At 35.5% G+C, this 19,942-nt stretch overlaps 1 protein-coding gene across 3 annotated transcripts in view; it reads left to right on the top strand.

Moving 5' to 3' along the window:
- The window catches only part of LOC5573637, a 283,372-nt gene that overhangs the window by 228,260 nt on the left and 35,170 nt on the right, over positions 1-19,942 (top strand). For all 3 annotated transcript variants that reach the window (XM_001660914.2, XM_021837699.1, XM_021837698.1), the window contains 3 exons: positions 12,863-12,976; positions 13,137-13,268; positions 13,331-13,691. In XM_001660914.2, coding sequence (XP_001660964.2) covers positions 12,863-12,976; positions 13,137-13,268; positions 13,331-13,691 — 607 coding nt within the window. The remainder of the gene's footprint in view (positions 1-12,862; positions 12,977-13,136; positions 13,269-13,330; positions 13,692-19,942) is intronic.

Raw genomic sequence — 19,942 nt, 5'->3', positions numbered from 1 at the left:
AGTGAAGTATAACCCAGCTTGGACCATACAAAATAAATCATTCTGTATGATTTTTTAGCGTTATCGAGCGTCGGAAGCCCTTAACTTTCGGATGGTGGGTAAAGAATACGCGTCCGCAACTTGAATAATTTTAAATAAATCAAAACGTGTGGCCTTTTCATGATTCTTATTCCGGACGCTCCCTCACTTTTGCCTCATATTCCGGACGCTTTGATTCGAATTACGGACAGCTCATGATAATCATTGATGGAACAGTCAAATCATCAATTGAAATCGTTCAACCATTTAAGAGACGTCTAAGGTAGTTGGGCATTATAAATTTGCAATGATATTTATGGAAAAAACCTAATAAAACGAGCCCCAAAAATGAGAACTTTTGGACGGCGAAAATTGAAACATTTCGTGTGAAATGTTTCCTATACAAACGAGAGTGTCCGGAATTTGAAGCTGTCCGTAATATGAATCAAAATGGTACCTGTTTTCTGATTTCTCCAAAAGAAATTCACATCATTTACTGACTTCTGACAGATTGCATGACAAAATTGCATGCGCATCAAAAATATGGCTCGCCATACAAAATTGCTTTTTCAATTTGGCATGTGATTCAAAAATGCTAGGCAGGCCTGCTCTGACCAATTGATCTACTAAATAAGCCGGGATGTTCATGCCCTCGTCAACCTTCATTATTTAACCAGACCAGTGATGTATGGAGATCTGTGAACATTTTTATTCACTTAAGATGTTTTAAATCAGTAAAACCATCGAAGATTTCAAAACAAACAATGTACTAGATCAATGAAGGCTGTCCATGTTTTCAAAACAACAATAAACAAAAATCTAACCATTTTCTATGAGTCTATGTGAGTCTCGCGATAGCTAGGGCAGTTCAAAATAAAAAAAAATGAAAATACAATTTCGAATATCATCAATCAAACAAATCGCTTCAGTTACCTCAAAGGAATCTGCGAATTACAAAATGATGTCAAGATTTTCATGCAGCCAGAAACTGGCTCCAAAACGGTTACACTCATTTTCTTTATTTATTCAAAACACAAACTATTGGTTCGAACAGCGAATAAGCTAACTTGTGAAAAATTTTGTAGCCTGAGATGTTAACAATGGCAGATTAGAGTTATGGCAACACGGCGCGGTTCGCCATGAAATAAATCTTCGGAGCCAGATGAATAGTGATAAATATCGACACAGACTCTGAAAACAAAAGAGTTTTTGAAATATTTTGGGAAAGATGATGCAAAAATATATCAAAACAAAAAAGTTATTGTTATTTTAATAATTTATGTGTTAAAGAAATGAACTTTCTTAATAGAAATATCTGAATGGAATCCTAATCAAAATCATAATGACGATATTGTAGGAAATCATAGGAGATCTAGGAGAATTTTTAGAGATGTTTTTAATGACTTTCTTGTAGGAAGCCTGAGGAAAATCAATAAAATAATCACTGGATAAATTCCTGGATGACTTAGTACTTTCTTGAAACATTTCTTAGAGAATTTCTGAGATTATTTACTTTGAAGTTTACACGTTTCGAATTCAAATCCCCACATATCACGCAGATTCTTTTTATTTAGCATTTAAGAACGATGTGGTTGATTTAATATAAATTGGGACACTGAATTGTGTACTGTTAAAAAGATAAAAGTGACCATATTTCTTCTCATCTTCGAGTTAATTCTTTGTTTTATCAATAAATACGATTTTTTCTCTTATAAGCAGGTGAAATCAACTCACCTGTAAAAAATCTGAACTGCTACGACAAATGAAATGTAATATGTTGTTAACAAAATGTTAATTAAATCTTAAATTTGTTTCACCTTATTAGGATGATAGTGTTGTCTAATAACACAGAACACCTAGATATAAGAAATGAATGTAATGTTTGGAATGATACTAATAAAGAAATTAAAAAATAAAAATAAAAATAAAAATTAAAAAAAAATAGATCAATCGTGGAACAGCAGTCAGTCTAAACTAAACTTAGCATTGCTTAAACGCACTGAAAGAGTTGCTTCCAGACTCAATGGATCTACATGGTCATATTTTGGATCAATGCAACATCTTTGAAATCTTGGTTGCACTAGTAGATTGAATGAAGTAAGCTCAAGGACAGTTTGGAGGACCTAGAATATCTTATTTCCCTCCATGAAGTATAGTGGATTATATTATGATATAATGATGTTAATGTGATTTGTTTTTGAACAAAAAGAAATCCTATTGAATGCTCTGTTATGTTGAAAGATGTGGGGTGCGGTAGATGCTGTCCGCACCGGGCCCGAGCTCTTAAGGCTCAAAAATTGTCAATGAGGATTTCTCATAGTATCAAAAGTTCGACATAGCCTATAGGAAACTGACAACTTGTAAAATCTCAAAAAGAAAATGAGAATGGCATGCCTAAATTTTGAGGAGAAGTGGATCAGCGAAGTACAGAAGTCGCTTGTTTATCCCTTATTGTCGATACTATAGGGCTAGGTTTAAAGTGTGCCGAGGGGCCCGTAGGTATCCTTGGTTTAGAGCCCCACTTTGTATGGGCTTTCCCAATTTTTTTTTGTATTGTTTTTTTTTTTTCTATCTTTATTAACGAGATTTTTAGCCCTGGGCTAGTTCATCTCGGGACCAACGATTCGATCCCAGGTCCTCGGCGTGAGAGGCGTGTGTTCTAACCACTACACCAGGTCCGTCCCCTTTTTTTTTATTTTTTTTTAGATTTCAAAGTTTGAGATGTTTTTAAATTAAACATTTAGATTTTTTATTTACTATTTAGGCTGATACAAATATTAATTTTCCGAGATCTCTGGGGTGGCCCTGAGTAGAGAAAAATAGTTCGTGGTACAAACAAATAAAATACAAAAAAGTAAATATTACATTTTGTTTCTAATTGTTGAACGGTAACAAGAAAGTTATGTTACGTTCTTAATGGTTTTAGGTTGTCCATAGTGTCGTTGCTTCAAGTGGTTCTAAAAAAAGGGTTAAAACAGGTTAATACTCTGATAGGGTTAAACAGAACAATAAATCTTCTTTCTCTCCTTCAAAAACTTCGAATTTTTCGAAGGGACTTGAAAGAAAAGTAATTCTTGTAGCAGCCTTATCTCAAAATCAATCCTTAAGAGATAACTACAGGTATTTCTTCAGAGTTTTTTTTATGGAGTATACCAATAATTTGTTGAAATTGCTAAGGAAGTACTTTGATGATTACTTGACGTATTTGACTCAACAATCCTCAATGACTGCTTTATGAAATTTATTGCAAATAGAAATTTCTCCAGGTATTACTTTTTAAATCATCCAAAATTACCTACTAAAAATCATACAATTTTTTTCTTGTCTGACTTTTTATAAATCATTAAGATATTTCTCTCGTGATTAATATAAAATAATGTCATGATTTCATCAATTTTTTTTTTATTAAATTTATCTAGAGATTACTCCAAGATTTAGTTGAATAAAATGAAAAAATACTTCCAAGAATTCATTTAGGATTTTTTAGAGAAATATTCACTGGATTTCTTTAGAATCAAAATAAGCAAAAGGAAAATTACGCCAATGCTTTCATACAAAAACTCTACAGAATATTCTGTGTCATTCCACCAGGATATTTCCTAGTAATTTCTGAAAGAATTGCGTTTTACGTAAAACCACTATGATTAGGCTAATAATTTTCTACCTGGCGTTCCAAAATGGACATCGATTCATGAGGTGATTTGAAAAAACTACCACAGAATTTCTGAAAATTTCTAACCGGATTTTTCAAAGATTCTCAAAGAATTCCTACAGGATTTATTCTAATGATTTTTTGGCATATCCTTAGCCAAGAAATCTCATGGTTTTCTAAAATACTTTTTCCAATAACTGCTTAGATTATTCCGCGAATTATTTAATTTATTTTAAATATACCCCTTGAGATTTGTCTTAGAAATCTTTCGTGCTATTCATCTTAGAAGTTTGCGAGAATTTCTTAGATAATAGGAAATCCTTTTGGATTCGTTCTTAATTTTTCCAAGGAGCCCTTTTTGGATTCGTCCGGTACTACAATGAGATCTTCAAGTAATAGAAGCAGTGATGTTCTCAGAGATTCCTTCAGTTATTTTTACAGATTTTTTTCAAGAATTCTTCCTAATATTATTGCAAAAATTTTTCTAAGATTTTTTTAACAAGAAGTTTTAAAAACATCCAAAAATCTAAGGAATTTCGACTGAGCCTCCTAGATCTGCATCAAAATCACAACAAAGAGTTTAGTAGTCATTCGCTGATTTTCAGGAATTTGTCCAGCGATTTCACCTGATATTTTCCTATGAAGAGTTTATTTTTTTTTCAACGAATCTTCAAAGAGTTCAATAAGGAATAACCGTAACCATACTATTAAATACCTAATAACATACATGATTATCCAAGAATACCTTCAAAGATTCTTTTTAAACAGGAACGTACTGAAATGTGGAAATTCTGGCCAGTGTTGTGAAAAACTCAATTTCTCACAACTCACGCTTGAGATTTTTCATGCGTGAGTTGTCAATCACGCAACTCAGCAGTCAAAAAAATCATGGATGAGTTGGCTCACCTTTTTAACTCATTGTCTCGTATTTCCACAGTTTACTCACACGCGGCAGTAAATTCTTGTTGATCTGGTAAAATTATGTTAATCCTTCCTAACGTAAACAACAACATTCGGGTTTCACGAGTTTTTGCTGGGTTTTGTGGCTGAATCATTTTTTACGGTTTGAGTTGATTGAGTTGATTTTGCATCAAAATCTCAAGCGTGAGATTTGCGAAGCAGATCTCTAATGAGTTTGCTCTCACGGGAGAGCATATCGATTGAGATTTTGAGTGTGAGTCTATCAACACTGATTCTGGCTACGCCCTCGTATGGGTGATTTTACCGGCAGAATATTTTTTGTCGTTTCAACTACGATTTTTTTTTTCAAGTGATAAACATTTAAAAAAAAATGTTGAAGGCACGTATGAGTCCGGTAATTAACGGTATACTTTGCAAACCTCAATTTGAGGGGCTCCTTAATCTAACTCCGCACCTGGCCCTCAAAAATCTAGCTACGCCACTGTGATCTCCAAAACAATTTGGAAAACCTTCATTGTCTTGGTTACTGCTCTTGAAATGTTGTTTTAGTGATTCAATAAGTCTCTATCCCATCCCTTATACTTTTCTATCTAGAATCTCATTCCAAAACATTTTTTATCCAAGAATTCCAGAACAATTTTTTTTCAACATATTTTGCTTATTCTATAAAATATATAACACATCTGCACAGACAAAAATAAATCCGGTGGTGGTATAGAAAAAGTCGTCCTGAGAGGGTTAAATCTTTCAAAAGTTCTTATTCAGCATTATTCAAAAAAATCTTCTCCAAACTATAAAAAATAATTATTTCGTCCAACGTAAATGTTGGCTATGTACCAACAATTGGACGTTAGCGAATACTTGCAGCGTGAATTGCTGATGTGCAGCAAAAATATAAAGTCAATAAAAAAAACTCAACAATTAGTTCACAAGTTCGTTAAACTAGGAAATGCTTCACTAGTTTTTTTCCTTAAATAATACACTGTATTTAATTTTGTACTTGCTCGTTTTTTTTTTACTTATTTAGGACTCCCCTTTTATGCTCCTTTTTTTTTCTTTTACGTTCAATACGAATTATTTTCGGAATCCAAGCTAATGACTTCCGGTTTGTGAAAACCATTTAAACCTTTGCAATTATTTTTCTACACCGACTTGATGATCCCATCAACTCCCATATTGCATGGATTCACGCAATTTTCACTAACCGGAATTCACCATCCTAGATTTAAAAATAGACCTGGGCGTCAGTTCCCGTTTGATTCTTGTAGAAAATTATGCAAAAACGTAACATTTCAAATATCATATTTTTTAATGTTCATAATTTAACATTTACAATAGCGAGAAATTTGTAAAACTTTTGCTGTGTGTAACATTGTAGCGGTTCAAATTCCAATCTCCCATACCATCCTAAAGATAAAAAAGTGTTCCATGAAATTTTCAGCATTTTTCGATAGTGATTCAAAAATGGCCCAAAGACGATTTCAGTTTGTATGGAATTTACCGTTTACCGTTTATTCCGAACACTTAAGGCCAACAATGAATTCAAATTCATCTTATAGGTATACATTAGCCAATATTTGTGAAAGTTTCAATTTCTTTGCAAAGTCTGTTAGCTGTTGGGTGTACAGATAAAAATGTTTACCGTTTTGTCTCAAATTCCGAACAGACTCATATTCCGAACACTCGGGTTTTTGTATGACGATTTGGCTGAAATGTTTCGCTGAAATATGTCACCAAATTATCAAACAATGGCAGTCACTTGCAAATCAATTTTAACGTCTTCAAATCTATTTTATACCTCGGTAGTAGGTCTAGTTCAGGCCTGCCCAACCTTTTTGGATGCCGCGTTCGTAATAATAGTCCGATCTAAGAAATTTGTACCGTTTTGTCTCAAATTCCGAACAGACTCATATTCCGAACACTCGCTTTTTGTATGGCGATATGGTTGAAATGTTTCGTTGAAATATGTCACCAAATAACAAGGAAATGGCAGTCAATTGCAATTAAATTTAACCGTCTCTAATTTATACCGCCCGAGTAGTGATGATTCTCTAGTTCGAAACCAGTAGAACAAGCTCAGATAAATTTATTCGCGAAATTATTCATTTGAATACGATTTATTCGTACTGTTCGGAATTTGAATCAAGGTGTTCGGAATATGAGACAGAATTAACACAGTGTTCGGCATTTGAATCAAAATGTTATTTCATTCTTTTGCGTAAAAACAATACTAAAACTAATTAAATCAACATTATTATCGGTACATCCAACAGCTTACAATTAGACTTTGCGAAGAAATTAAAACTTACACAAATATCAGCTATTTTTTGCTGATCAGATGCATTTGAAGTCACTGTTGGCCTTAAGTGTTCGGAATATGAGTCAAAACGGTACCTCAAATGAAAGCTTGGTCTTATATCTGATTGATCCATGTATAAAAAAAAAACAAATTTATATTAAACTCATTGTTAGCGATGCAGACAAAAGCAAAAATCAGTCCGGCCCGCGGGCCGCACTAATTTTTTGACCTAATTGCATCTGTAGCGAAGAGTTTTATATAAAGTCAAATTTTTATACATGGATTAGTCAGATATAACACCAAGCTTTCATTTTAGATACAAATTTCTCAGATTGAACTACAATTGCGAACGCGGCATTCATTTATGTCTAGTTAGAGTCAGTAAAATTGGCTAAAATAATTTTGTTTTGCGAAATTATTCATTTGAATGCGTTTTATTTGTGCTGTTCGGAATTTGAATCAAGGTGTTCGGAATATGAGACAGAATCAACACTGTGTTCGGCAGTTGGATCAAAATTTCGTAAACTTTAACGTAAAAACAATACTAAACAAATTTCAACAAACATTTTTAATGGTACACCCAACAGCTGACAGTTTGGCTTTGCGAAGAAATTAAAATTTATACGAATATCAGCTAATTTATGCCTACCAGAAAGTCATGGTTGGCCTTAAGTGTTCGGAATATGAGTCAAACGGTAAACATTCCTAAATTCTTTTCCTCAAACTTGAAATCACTCAAGATTTGGTCGAAGTTCATTGATTTTATTAAAATTAGATACTCGTTAGAAGGATTGAATTATTTCCTATTTGATGGTATTTTCTTGAACATAATATATGTTGTCACACACGTTGATATTTGATTAAAAGTTATCTCTATTCTTCTTCTTCTTCTTCTTCTTGGCATTACGTCCTCACTGGAGAAGAGCCTGCTTTTCAGCTTAGTGTTCTTATGAACACTTCCACAGTTATTAACTGAGAGCTTTCTATGCCAAAGTTGCCATTTTCGCATTCGTATATCGTGTGGCAGGTACGATGATACTCTATGCCCAGGGAAGTCAAGGAAATTTCCATTACCAAAAAATCCTGGACCGACCGGGATTTGAACCCAGACACCTTCAGCACGGCTTTGCTTTGTAGCCGCGGACTCTAACCACTCGGCTAAGGAAGGCCCTTAAAAAAGTTATCTCTATCCTCCATGTAATTCAAAATTCATTAATTGTTAATGTGACCAATTTGTCCATGATGTAACCCACCTGTGGTACTCCTTATACTTAAGTTTTTTCTCATTCTGTTCGCAGTTCTAATGATAAGGTTACCTTTTTGAGGAACCACAAGCAGAAGTTTCCATAAAACATCATATTCAATTACTGTTTCAGTCTGATGGAACGCATCTCATCCTTTCCTTTTTTTTTTTTTTTTTGTATGGTATTCAGTTGGAGCTGCCTGACAGCTTAACTTGTCAAGGCTGAACCCTCGGTCTGGCTTTTGCCAAGTTTCCCCTCTACCAGGACCAATACTCAGACGGACTAGGCAATGGCGCCCACATGAACACTGTTTTTTATTAGTATTGTGACGTGGTAGTTTTTGAAAAGTGCCCATATTCCCTTGCTTCTGAGAAAAGGAAGCATTGTGAAAATCAGCAGCTCCATCAGAATTTGTTTGAAATAGTTGTGTAGTAGTGTCATTATTACTAATACTGTCTAGTCGAAATGGTTTTGAATAATTTGTCATTCAAGTGCTATTCTGATTACTCCTGTCTTTTACGTAAGATTAGAGTCTTAAATGTCAATTGTCGTCAAGTTTTAACAAAATTAGGTAGTTCTAGTTAATTTTATTTTTTGTTGTTAAAAGTGTTTATTGGTCATTACGTTCATATATCCTTAAAGAAAAAAGTCGCTTTCCTTGTCTGTTCAACAATTTTTCGAAACTAGCAAGTGTACCCTAATGATCGATCTCAGCGTCTTACTTTCCATAGTCATTTTATAGTGAATATTGAAGAGTAAAGTTACCTTAGGCTTCTATTACAGTCTCCTACATGATTCACTTTTCGGTGGCAAATGCAATGCTTCACAACGCCTACTTTCTACTTGTAAATTGTGCGAAAATGAAGCTGGAATTAGATTATTTATACCGCTGTTACAAAAGAGGTATTACTTATTATGGCAATGTAAAAACCATATTAAAATAAGATTGTCGCCACTTATTTCTACTCAGTGAATCTACTAGTCATTTTCCTAAGAGTTCCTATGTATTCCCTACGTCGTATATGATAACGATGTATCTAACTAGCTAATAGTAAGAGTGGCTACGGATCATTCTGGTTAGCAAAAGGCAAACTGAACGTCACCAATAGTATTAATGTCCACTTCGAATAGATTAATTATTTGAAATGGGCATCAATTCTATCAATGACGCAGAATGTCCGTTGGATCACATCCGAGATATTATTGCGTCTATGCCATATGAATTATGACGCGGCTTTAAGCAAAAAATGCCAAAATGTGATACCACCACTACAGGTTACGCCTTTGGTTTCCATCATATGGGCTAATGGATTATGCCCTCCCATCGCGGCAAGGTCGCATAACCAAGGGGAGGGAAAAAAATATTGTTTGTTATTGTTGACTTATTCGCAACTCAAAACAGTTGAGTAATCAAAAAGCGTTGCGTAGTGACTCTTACGACACTGCATTATTCAACGTAGGAAAGTAGGCCGTTTCATGACAGATTGACGTGATGAAAAATTAGACACGATGAGAAATTTCATTTTCATTTTCATTTTGCAGCGTTTGGTGGGGCAATGAGAGCGCAAGTCAGTCCAAAGCCGGGGTAAGGGATAGGTAATGGCCGTAATAGTCTATGCGGACCACTTGAACACCATCGGAAAGGATAAGAAGGGTTGGGGTAGGGTATAGGGAATGGAGAAGACTTGACACAGTAATGCGATTAATGCTGCAAAATGTAAATGTGCTGAAAGCAATTTAATTTGAGTTTTGAAGTTTGATTTGACTTATTAAAATTCCAAATAGATCGGCCATTGTACAAGTAAGAAAGAATATGCTGATCGCTTTCTAGAAATTTTATAAACAACAAAATAACAACAATATGAGAGTGATGCTAAGGGCTGCTGATGGCACAATGCGACGCTTTAGGAGATTTTGATACTGAATGAACATTACTATACAGAGCGCAATTTAATCGATGGTGATAACTTTACAAACTTTATCTGTTTTTACACTGATTGACGATGCTGATTTACATAAAAATATTTTAAAAATAATTGATATTATTAGTTCATTTGTTTGTGTGATCTAAGTGTTAATAATGGAAAAATTTTACATACCCTTGATAATAATACTTCCCTGATCAGAAATATTATATTTTGAGCGCCCTTTTCGAAGCTATTCTATCCAGGTATCCATGTACTGCTTTCAATCCTGAAATTATTCTTATTGTGCATGCTCATGCATTATATTACACGGTAAAAAATCAGCACGTTCGATTGAATAGATTGATCACTTGACTCAATTCAAAACAACAATCACCATGATTTGAAGGGTTCTAACTTTGGATTTGCTCTACTGTCTCTAGAACTAGACTCTGAAGTGAAAAGTCTTTGATTTTGAACATCATGTCTTTTGTATGAAAGCAATCATTGACAGCTCGTTGTAGAAAGAGATTGAGATCAATACAACCCTTTTCAACAGATGCGAGTTGGTGTCGAGGTAAGACACTAGACTTGCACTCCGAAGATTGGTGGTTCAAATCTGGGTCAGGCGGAAAGGTTTATTTTAACTTTTTTTTTATTTCAAATCAATACATGCAACGTTGAATTCAAGTGCTGTTACCTTGATTTTGTCAAGATTCAACCGTAGTGTGAAACCAAGTGCAGAACTATTGATAGCATGGTGCTTATTTTTTACCGTGTAGTGATGATCATAATCATGCAACAGATAAGAAGGAGAGAAAAAGAGAATATAGGAACAGTGATTAGTAATGAGTTAATTATGTAGTTTTGTTAGAATTATAAACAATTAAACAGCAGTAATGAATAACTTATAAAATTACTTTGCAGCATAGCTGAGCCTTTCGGAACGTAAGACCGATGTATAAAAATAATTTGTTTCGAAATTGTCCGCGTGGTCTTCTAGTGCCCCTATTAGATCAGAATCAGTCATAGACATACATATCGAATGCTCGCCATGACCCTATGACCAACATTTGTATATGTATAGACTTAGCTGATGTGGCTTTTCTAATAGGTAGTTCTTTCACTCATTGATTGTCTTCAAAACCTTGTCAAGTCTAGAAAATTGATTTTATTTCATTTATTACTACATTAAAGCTACATTGTACTTATTAAGTATTAGGTATTATTTTATGTTTTTATCACTATTGATATTATCAAGGCCAGAATTCCCAGTGAGTGAAGAATTTTATAGTACTAGAACACCATAGAAGATCGCTTAACATTACCTAATCATGGAACGGCTTTTTGCTCTATTATTTTAGGTAGATGCTATTGATCTCCCTTTGCTCCTATCCGCAACCCGGTGCACGCGCCCTGTTGGTTTTCGAAAACCTCGTAGAAGATTACAAACCGTCAATGGCATTCCCAATTACTACCCCACATTGCACATTCAAGGGTCTGATTGTGCTCCTAACCCACCCTCAGTCTGTAATCTTCTCGCCAGTTTGAAATTATATTTTCCCGAAGTGAAAGTAATTTTGATGAGTGATAGCGTAGTGCAGCCCAATTGCATAGTACAGTAGTTTAACCAGAATCTTTAGGTCAGAAGATAAAATCTAAATTTTGTAATAAAAAGGTTGCCATTGCTTTGAAATTTACCCAACATCTAATCAAAACTACTAACAACAGCGATCAATTATCAAAATTCATCGCTCCCTGGAAAATATAATCCCAAGCCCAGGGAACGCATCTCATCCTTTCCCGATTGAAAAACTTCCAGAATTGATACTAAGCTTCGTTAGCAGCGTTTTGATACTCAACTAGGGTTGTCATGTCTATTACGGCTTAACCAGCCGACGGTGTTTTGAAAAAACCTGAAGGTCGTAGACACAAAAGTCAATTTGGACAAATTGAGATGTAAGATTGTGAAAAATAATAGAATCGTTCTGGTGGGCTTCGATCCCACGACTCCCAATACGCTAGACTGGGCGCGTTAACCAACTACGCCACAGAACGGGTAACGATTCTGCAGCGCAATCGGCCAACCTGAAACCAAAGTCCGTCACGACCCCATTTTCTCCTTCACAACCCTACACCTCCTTCGGCTCTCTGAGATGCCCAATTCGACTCTCCTAAGCGTGCCTACGAACAACAGTGAGTAGTGTGGCACAAACAAGGCAACAGTGCGACGCTAAAAATAAAATCTCTCACTGTTGTTCGTAGGCACGCTTAGGAGAGTCGAATTGGGCATCTCAGAGAGCCGAAGGAGGTGTAGGGTTGTGAAGGAGAAAATGGGGTCGTGACGGACTTTGGTTTCAGGTTGGCCGATTGCGCTGCAGAATCGTTACCCGTTCTGTGGCGTAGTTGGTTAACGCGCCCAGTCTAGCGTATTGGGAGTCGTGGGATCGAAGCCCACCAGAACGATTCTATTATTTTTCACAATCTTACATCTCAATTTGTCCAAATTGACTTTTGTGTCTACGACCTTCAGGTTTTTTCAGCGTTTTGATGTTTAAATCCTTGAAGATTAACTTCCCACCGTCAGCGACGCAAACTTTTACGAATGAGATTACTTTCAAATCATGATGAAAATCCTCGTCACCAAGGCGATGTACTTTTCGATTTTCTTTTGCAAGTTAGCGAAATGAATGGAACCCGGGTTTTTCCGAAGAAAAAGCCGCTTTTATCCTTCGTTAAGCTTCTGTCGAACGATTTTTGTCACTCGAATATTTGCCGAGACTTTCTATTTTATCGATTCCGTTTCTATTCGAATTTATTTCAGGACTGAAGAAAATCGTTTGGCCGCTGCTGGTTGGTCTGCAAATCGTTAAGACTGTCCTCCTGGTGCTGTTCCTGCCCAGTATCATCGGATCGTTGGGTAAAATCGTCGGCAAAGGTAAGAAATCTCTCGAATTGTGGCTAGACTGAAAGTGGACTTTGATAGTGCTATGATGATAGTGCTGGTGGTTACGACCATGAAAACATGGGTAGAACAGTAAGGGGGGTTAATTCTTGTTAGATTACGATTCATCCGCTTCTAACATTCTCATCGCCAGGATTGTCATCGGTGTCGGTGCTATCCAATCAGCCCACAACGGTGGAAGATTTGGACTTCAAGGACAATTCCTATAACTCAGATCAGGACTTCAACATGAACATGGACAACAACGCTTATCTGCCACCGCTGGGTATAATCTTTCATTTGACTGCCATTTGCGTTCCGTTTGATGTTTTCTTGTGCTTCTTTCAGATGCTCAACCGGCCGGGACAAGCTACAACATGATGTACGATGCGAACAATGCAAACGCCGCCTTGTCCAGATTGGGTTTCGGAGGCGGTCGGGTGACATATGTCAACACCGGAAACGACTACAATCGGCAGCAGAAGCGAAATGATTTCAAAATTTTCCATGACATCCCGAGCAGCAGTCTGCTGCTGACGAATTACGATCCGTTCTACAGTCCACTGCTGTCGCGGCTAGATGCCGTTTTTGCCCAGATGGGTCTGTCCAATAAAGAGGAGAACTGTCGGGAAAAGCTGGTGTGCCTGATGTACGCCAACCCAGCGAAGTATGCGCCGTACAGCAATCTGATATCGGCACAGCTGAGCAGGTGAGTTATGGGGATTTTTTTTTTTATTACCGTACGGGTTTGGGCCGAAGGGTCTCAGATTTTCATGAAACTTTTTCCACAGGCAGGGCTCATGGATATATGAATAAAAAAAAATTGAGAAAAAATCAGGGTCGCCTATTTTTCCGGAAAACTCAGGTGGAAATTTTTGTTTTCCCTTGACACTACTTACTTTGAAAAATCATAACTCAAGAACGAAGCATCTTAGAAACAAAGTTTTTTTATGAAAATTTAAGCAAATTTTCTCAAAAATCCAAAAAAATATGAACTGGAAAAAGTTTTCCACAAAATTTTCCACCGTTGGGGAAATTCATAAAGAAAAGCTGGAAAATCTATGCCCGAACTCGTGGAAAATTTTCAAAAAAATATTTTCAAGAAGGTTATTTTATAAGCTTTAATCACTGAAATTTTTGGAATGCACTTTTTTTTTCGTTTTTGAGTTATGGCCAATTTTGTGAAAAATGTCCAGATGTGCCATATAAGACTTTTCTTTGAAAAATCATAACTCAAGAATGAAACATTGAAAAAACAAAGTTTTTATATGAAAATTTAAGTAATTTTCTCAGAAATCCAAAACAAAATATGAACTGGAAAAAGTTTTCCACAAAATTTTCCACCGTTGGGGAAATTCATAAAGAAAAGCTGGAAAATCTATGCCCGAACTCGTGGAAAATTTTCAAAAAAATATTTTCGAGAAGGTAATTTTATAAGCTTTAATCACTGAAATTTTTGGAATGCTTGGGCGACCCTGAATTTTTCTCAATTTTTTTTATTCATATATCCATGCCTGTGGAAAAAGTTTCATCAAAATCTGAGACCCTTCGGCCCAATTTGTACGATAGTAAAAAAAATCCCCTTATGCTTAAACGGAAATGGTTAGAGGGTTGATTTTGCTTCGGTTTTAAGGGATGCGAACTGAGTTTACCGCGTTACACGTAACATCAAATGAAATTTTTGACACAAAAGGGAGCACGCTCTTGACCATTGCCAGAATCACCACGTGCGGGATGTGTATAACAGGTATATCTCAGTACCGTCAAACTTGGTGACACTTTTCGATTTCAATGCTGTTTCGACAGTTCGAAAGTTTTTAATAAATTTAAATCAATCGAGTGTTCTTATCAGAATACGATACGAAGTATATTTCACAGTATATTATGGACCATTGCACGAGTTCACAAATTTGACATTTGAGCGGTGCCTTATTCACTAGCTACCATGGTAACGTAAATAACATGGCACCGCTCAAACGTCAACGACTGAACTCGTGCATTGGTCCATATTAGTAGGTATATTAAATTTTCTTGAATTGCGGAGGACAAAAAATGTTTGTAGGTATTCCAACCATTGTTAAATGTCAAAATTTTGGAATAATTAAAATGCTTATAGCACCCTCGTATGCGAAATATCGCATCAGCAAAAATTGGCAACCGATAGTTATTCGGAAAAGGTCACCGGGAAATACATTTTCCGATGATTTTTTCCACTAGGAACGATGATATTAGCAAAATTCAAATGTTAAAGTCACGTGAAATTCATGACATTTACCAGCCCAGATTCCAACCCACTCAGAATATGGGGTATCTAGTAACACAAAGTGCTGCTCAAAATTAACTATCAAAACTTAAACATACACTTATCAAATAGTATCTAATCTTATCTAATCTAAGTGGTTGCACAGCCAATATTGAAAAGCATCCTGGAAATACCAAATTTTTTTCTGGTACTTTTTTGTCAGCATTAATATCTACAGCATATCAGTGATGTGGTACAAATATGAAAATGGCCAGGCCCACTGTGCAGACTTTGGGGTTGAAGATAATTGAGAAATTTACGGCAATCAGATTATTCACGTATGAATAACATGTTTAACGAAAAATCCTCAATTTATGGAAAGGAAGAAACGGGGACAGCCGTACCAACCGTTTCATAAAGGGAGCTAGTTAAAATCGTCGGAAGTGGCATAGCTAAGAATGTTAAAGCTCACTCCATTGTTGTTCGATGCCTTTTTTTTTCGGATGGGACACAGGTATTTCTCCCATATGCCCGGCTCTGAAGCCTTGGCTTAAGCACCATTACTCGCTCTCTGGAATGAAAAGAAGAAAAAATCTAGTTTGTAGTTTTGACCCCTCCCCGTATTTTATATGCACTTGACGACAATTTAATAAATAATAACCCATGATGAATAAAAGGAACTCTCTCACCCAGGTTTGTTGTGTTTCGTAACATCCGTTCATCTTGGAGAGACAGCTTCTCCCAGATTGCCGTTTTCTAAATCTTCCACTTATACGAGCAACTATTTATCATTATACCACAAATCGCTTGATAGTGTAAAACATGTTTAATAGAGTCACGACAAATATTTTCTTCATAACGAACACGAAACGTACATCTCATTTGAAAATTCGTCAATTCTATAAAAACAATTTTCAGCAGCTTGCATGATTCGGCTGCCATCCGAAACTACAACGGCTAATGTGTTGCCTTGGAATCGTACCATGGTCACAAGTCGTACCCTCCCATAATTCCATTTTGTTGCTGTTGTAAAATCTTAATTTTCACTTTTATACACGATTCACAATCAGTACTGATCAAACACAATTATTATTGATTTTGTTGACACTTTCACATTATTATAATAGCAAAATTGAAATAAAATCGTACAAACCCATTTTGGCATGAACATAATTCAACAACTTAAACGCAGTTCAGATGAAATGTCACTGGCTGTCCTCGGATTCACACTACACACTCGTAAATTGCTGAAAAACGACCCAAATATTCTACACACTTATTGTGAATTGTAAGAAAAACCTAATTGCAAGCCGTTTCACCATCAGCCGAATAACGATTTGATCATCCGAATCGAAAAAAAAAAAAAATGCAAAACGATGAAAAACGCGACAGAAAAACCAAAAGCAGCCAACTTGCGCCACAGCCTGCTGCGATCTCAAACATATACTTATCAAATAGTATGTTACTAAAGTAAATGGATGAATATAGTTAACAACCAGATACATTTGCAACTAAAATTGTTGTATTGGCTTAATTTTTTTGGCTTCTCAAACAATTCCGACATGTTTGGGCTATTTTCAATTTTATTCTCTAGGACCACCATCCCTAGATCACGGAGCGAGACATATCTTGTGCATTACCCCTTACTATCCCTTCCAAGACCACCTAAGTATTATTGTATCACGGTAATAACATTGGAAATAATACACTAAAAATATCTCTTCGTATTTTATCCAAAATCTGTTTCGTTAAACAATGTTTCGTACATATTACGCTGTTTTCGTTCACCGTACAAATTATTTGTACTTGACAGAAATTCTCGATTCAGTTAATTTATGAAATATTCGTAAGATGCACGAATCTCAATTCGTAGATATGCGTTTTTTATAGTTTTGCTTTTGTTTTCCATTTACGCTACTCGCACTGGATGAAAATACTCGAATACATATTCAAACAGACGTAAATCGAAAGAGTAAACAAACTTAGATTTCACTCTGAAGCAACATGATTATAACTTTTATTACGTTTAAGTTTCAGAATAACGACGTAATCACAAATCAAAACAAAACAATACTTGAGTCAATCTTACGTTGTGCAGTGGTGCAGAAAACAGATTTACGTGAAAATATGCTTCAGTGCTCTGGAATGCAAACAGTCCTCTACAAAGTTATTTGTATTTTAAAATAAAGTAGGGGAACTTACGTATTCTCGGCAATCTAAGCCGATGCCGCGTTTCTTTTGTAATGTTCTCGAACATCAGCAGACAAATTCCGTGTTTGTTTGTTGACATTAATAAGTTTTTCAATCCTCTATCAATTCACACCGACAGACTTGTCAAAATTGCTTTTGGAAACAATTTTACAACGCTGCGAACATCTCTTGTCAGTGTGACTATTGTCGGCAGCTTCATTCTCTTCGGCAACTTTCCCATAAGAACTGCTGGTGAATCTTTTCGGCAGCTGCAGTCAGTCGCATGTTGAGGCGTGTTCATTTGTATTGATGACATCTCTGGCGATATTGTTTGTTCAGTCTCGGAAACCTTGTCAGCGTCAAGCGGGCAGAACAAAGAATCATCTGAATGTTTTCATTGATGTGTTTTGATAGAAAAAACTGCGCATTTGGCGTTTGAAATTTGGTTGCCGATAATAGTCGTATGGGGCCGAAGCCGTAAGTCTCCCTAGATGACAACAATTTTTTGCATGGAAATTCTTTTACTTCGATGAGAAATGTGTAAATCCAATAAGAAAAAAAAACTATTTTTAAGAAATTTATTGTTTGTATTTTTTATTACTTTGAATCTTGAGCATAAAAACAAAATTTAAATTAAAATGGTCTTCGACAAAATTGTTTCTAAAATTATAGCCTTTTATTATGTGTTATCTTGAACAAGGGTGGTCCACAATATCACATAAATAATATGATCAACTTTCATAATTGTTAAAATACTAGTTTATAGTCCTCGGCAAAGTTTTTTGCCTTAAAAAGTTTTCCTGAAGCTCGCCGATTTGGAGCATTTTTCCCCAGTCAACATAGGGTTTTTCAAGAAAACTGCGTTTTTTAATAATAGTTTTTCTAATAATTATTATTCCATAGAAGAAATTTGTTGATATCATTATTGAAGTTTTTCTGAAAAAAAAGTTGTTTTTCAAGGCATTTTACAAGAGTTAATAAACCTTTTTTTAATTGAAAATAACACATGTATTTTTCGATTCAATACAGAAAATCATTTTCTCTTTCGAATGCCGTCAAAAAATATTTTGTTTGATTGCCCCAATCAGAGATATTCACAATTAAAGTGGGCGTGTTTCCGCGAGAAAAACACCTGAACGAAAAAAATAGGAGCTTTTTTTTAATTGAATGGTCTACAACTTTGCTGAAGCATGTATACCTTAACTAAAAATAAGAACGTTAATAAGAATTGAAGCAGCAATTTTATGAAAATGTGAACCACCCTAAATTTGAATAACATCAAGTCTCTCCCTATGTCGATAATTTTTTCAGTTCTTTCATTCTGCGTACATTTTTATTCTCCATATCTTGATATCCTTCTTATCTCTATGTGATTACCATACCAGATTTTCTCTCCGTCTGTCGATATGGACATATCAAAAGTTGCTAGACAAGATTTTAAGGATTCCAAACAATTTGCAAAGATAGATTGAAGTACGTTTTTTTTTTAATTTTGTTCTATGTCTCGATCTCTCCCTATCTCGATGGTCCCTTCGAAATCGATATGTTGAGAGTCGACTGTAATACAAATAAATAAAAATGGAATGGTGTTTGTATGTCACGAATTAACTTGAGAACGAGTCAACCGATTTACCTGATTTTTTCACAGTTAAGATCATGTAGTTTTCCAACGTGTTAGAGTATTCAACAACGTCGAAAAAATTCACGGGAAAAATCGGAAAAATCGAGGAAGGAAACTGACACTTTTTAGTAGAATCATGTTTAACATTGTCAAATAGCCTACTTTGGGACAAAACCTGACAAAACTAGGCTTGTCGGGTCAACTAGTTTAAAATAAATTAAATTTTATTTCATCTCAATCATTTGTTTTTTTCTCCAAACCGTGGGAAAGTAACCCAAGTCGATTTGAAAAAGTTATCGAGAATTGTTTAATATTACGAAACTGATCGTTTGTTCTACGAAATCATTCGTTGTTTTCTGCAACGAAATGGTTTCGTAGACACATTTCGTAGAATGAACTAATTTACGATGACGTGGCACTGCAACATCAAGCGGGAAGAAAACCTTTACTACGGACCGTGTTTACAAATCTCAAGCCGGGAATGATCGACCAATACCCGAAGGACTTCTCGCAAGGCCCAGGCAATTTCGGAAGGACCGGTATCGGTGGCACCCACATATCCCGTTTCACTCCTCTGAAGTAAAGTGGGTTAGTATTTCAGGTTATTCTTATGTTTCAGGTACCGAAAAGAATCAAAGTACAAGTGAAACAAAAAAAAAATACAAATAGCATTGTACAGTGCCTCAAATTTATATTCGTACTGAGAACTGTTTTCACATTAAGTTGGTAGAAAGTTTTTGAAAGGTATATTGTGCTTTGCTTTGATAAATGGATTGTTGGGAAAGTTGTGTATCGCACTTCGAAGGTCACCAAGCAGTGGTTCCAAATATGTTTCCATACAAATGAATTCATACCCAAAGTCAGAGTTGCACAATATCGGTCATATCAGCTGATGGCTGATGAACTA

Source organism: Aedes aegypti, chromosome 1 (assembly GCF_002204515.2).
Source record: "Aedes aegypti strain LVP_AGWG chromosome 1, AaegL5.0 Primary Assembly, whole genome shotgun sequence".
Classification (NCBI taxonomy): domain Eukaryota; kingdom Metazoa; phylum Arthropoda; class Insecta; order Diptera; family Culicidae; genus Aedes; species Aedes aegypti.
Note: the sequence above shows the minus strand (reverse complement) of the source record. Positions and strands in the feature narration are given on the sequence as shown.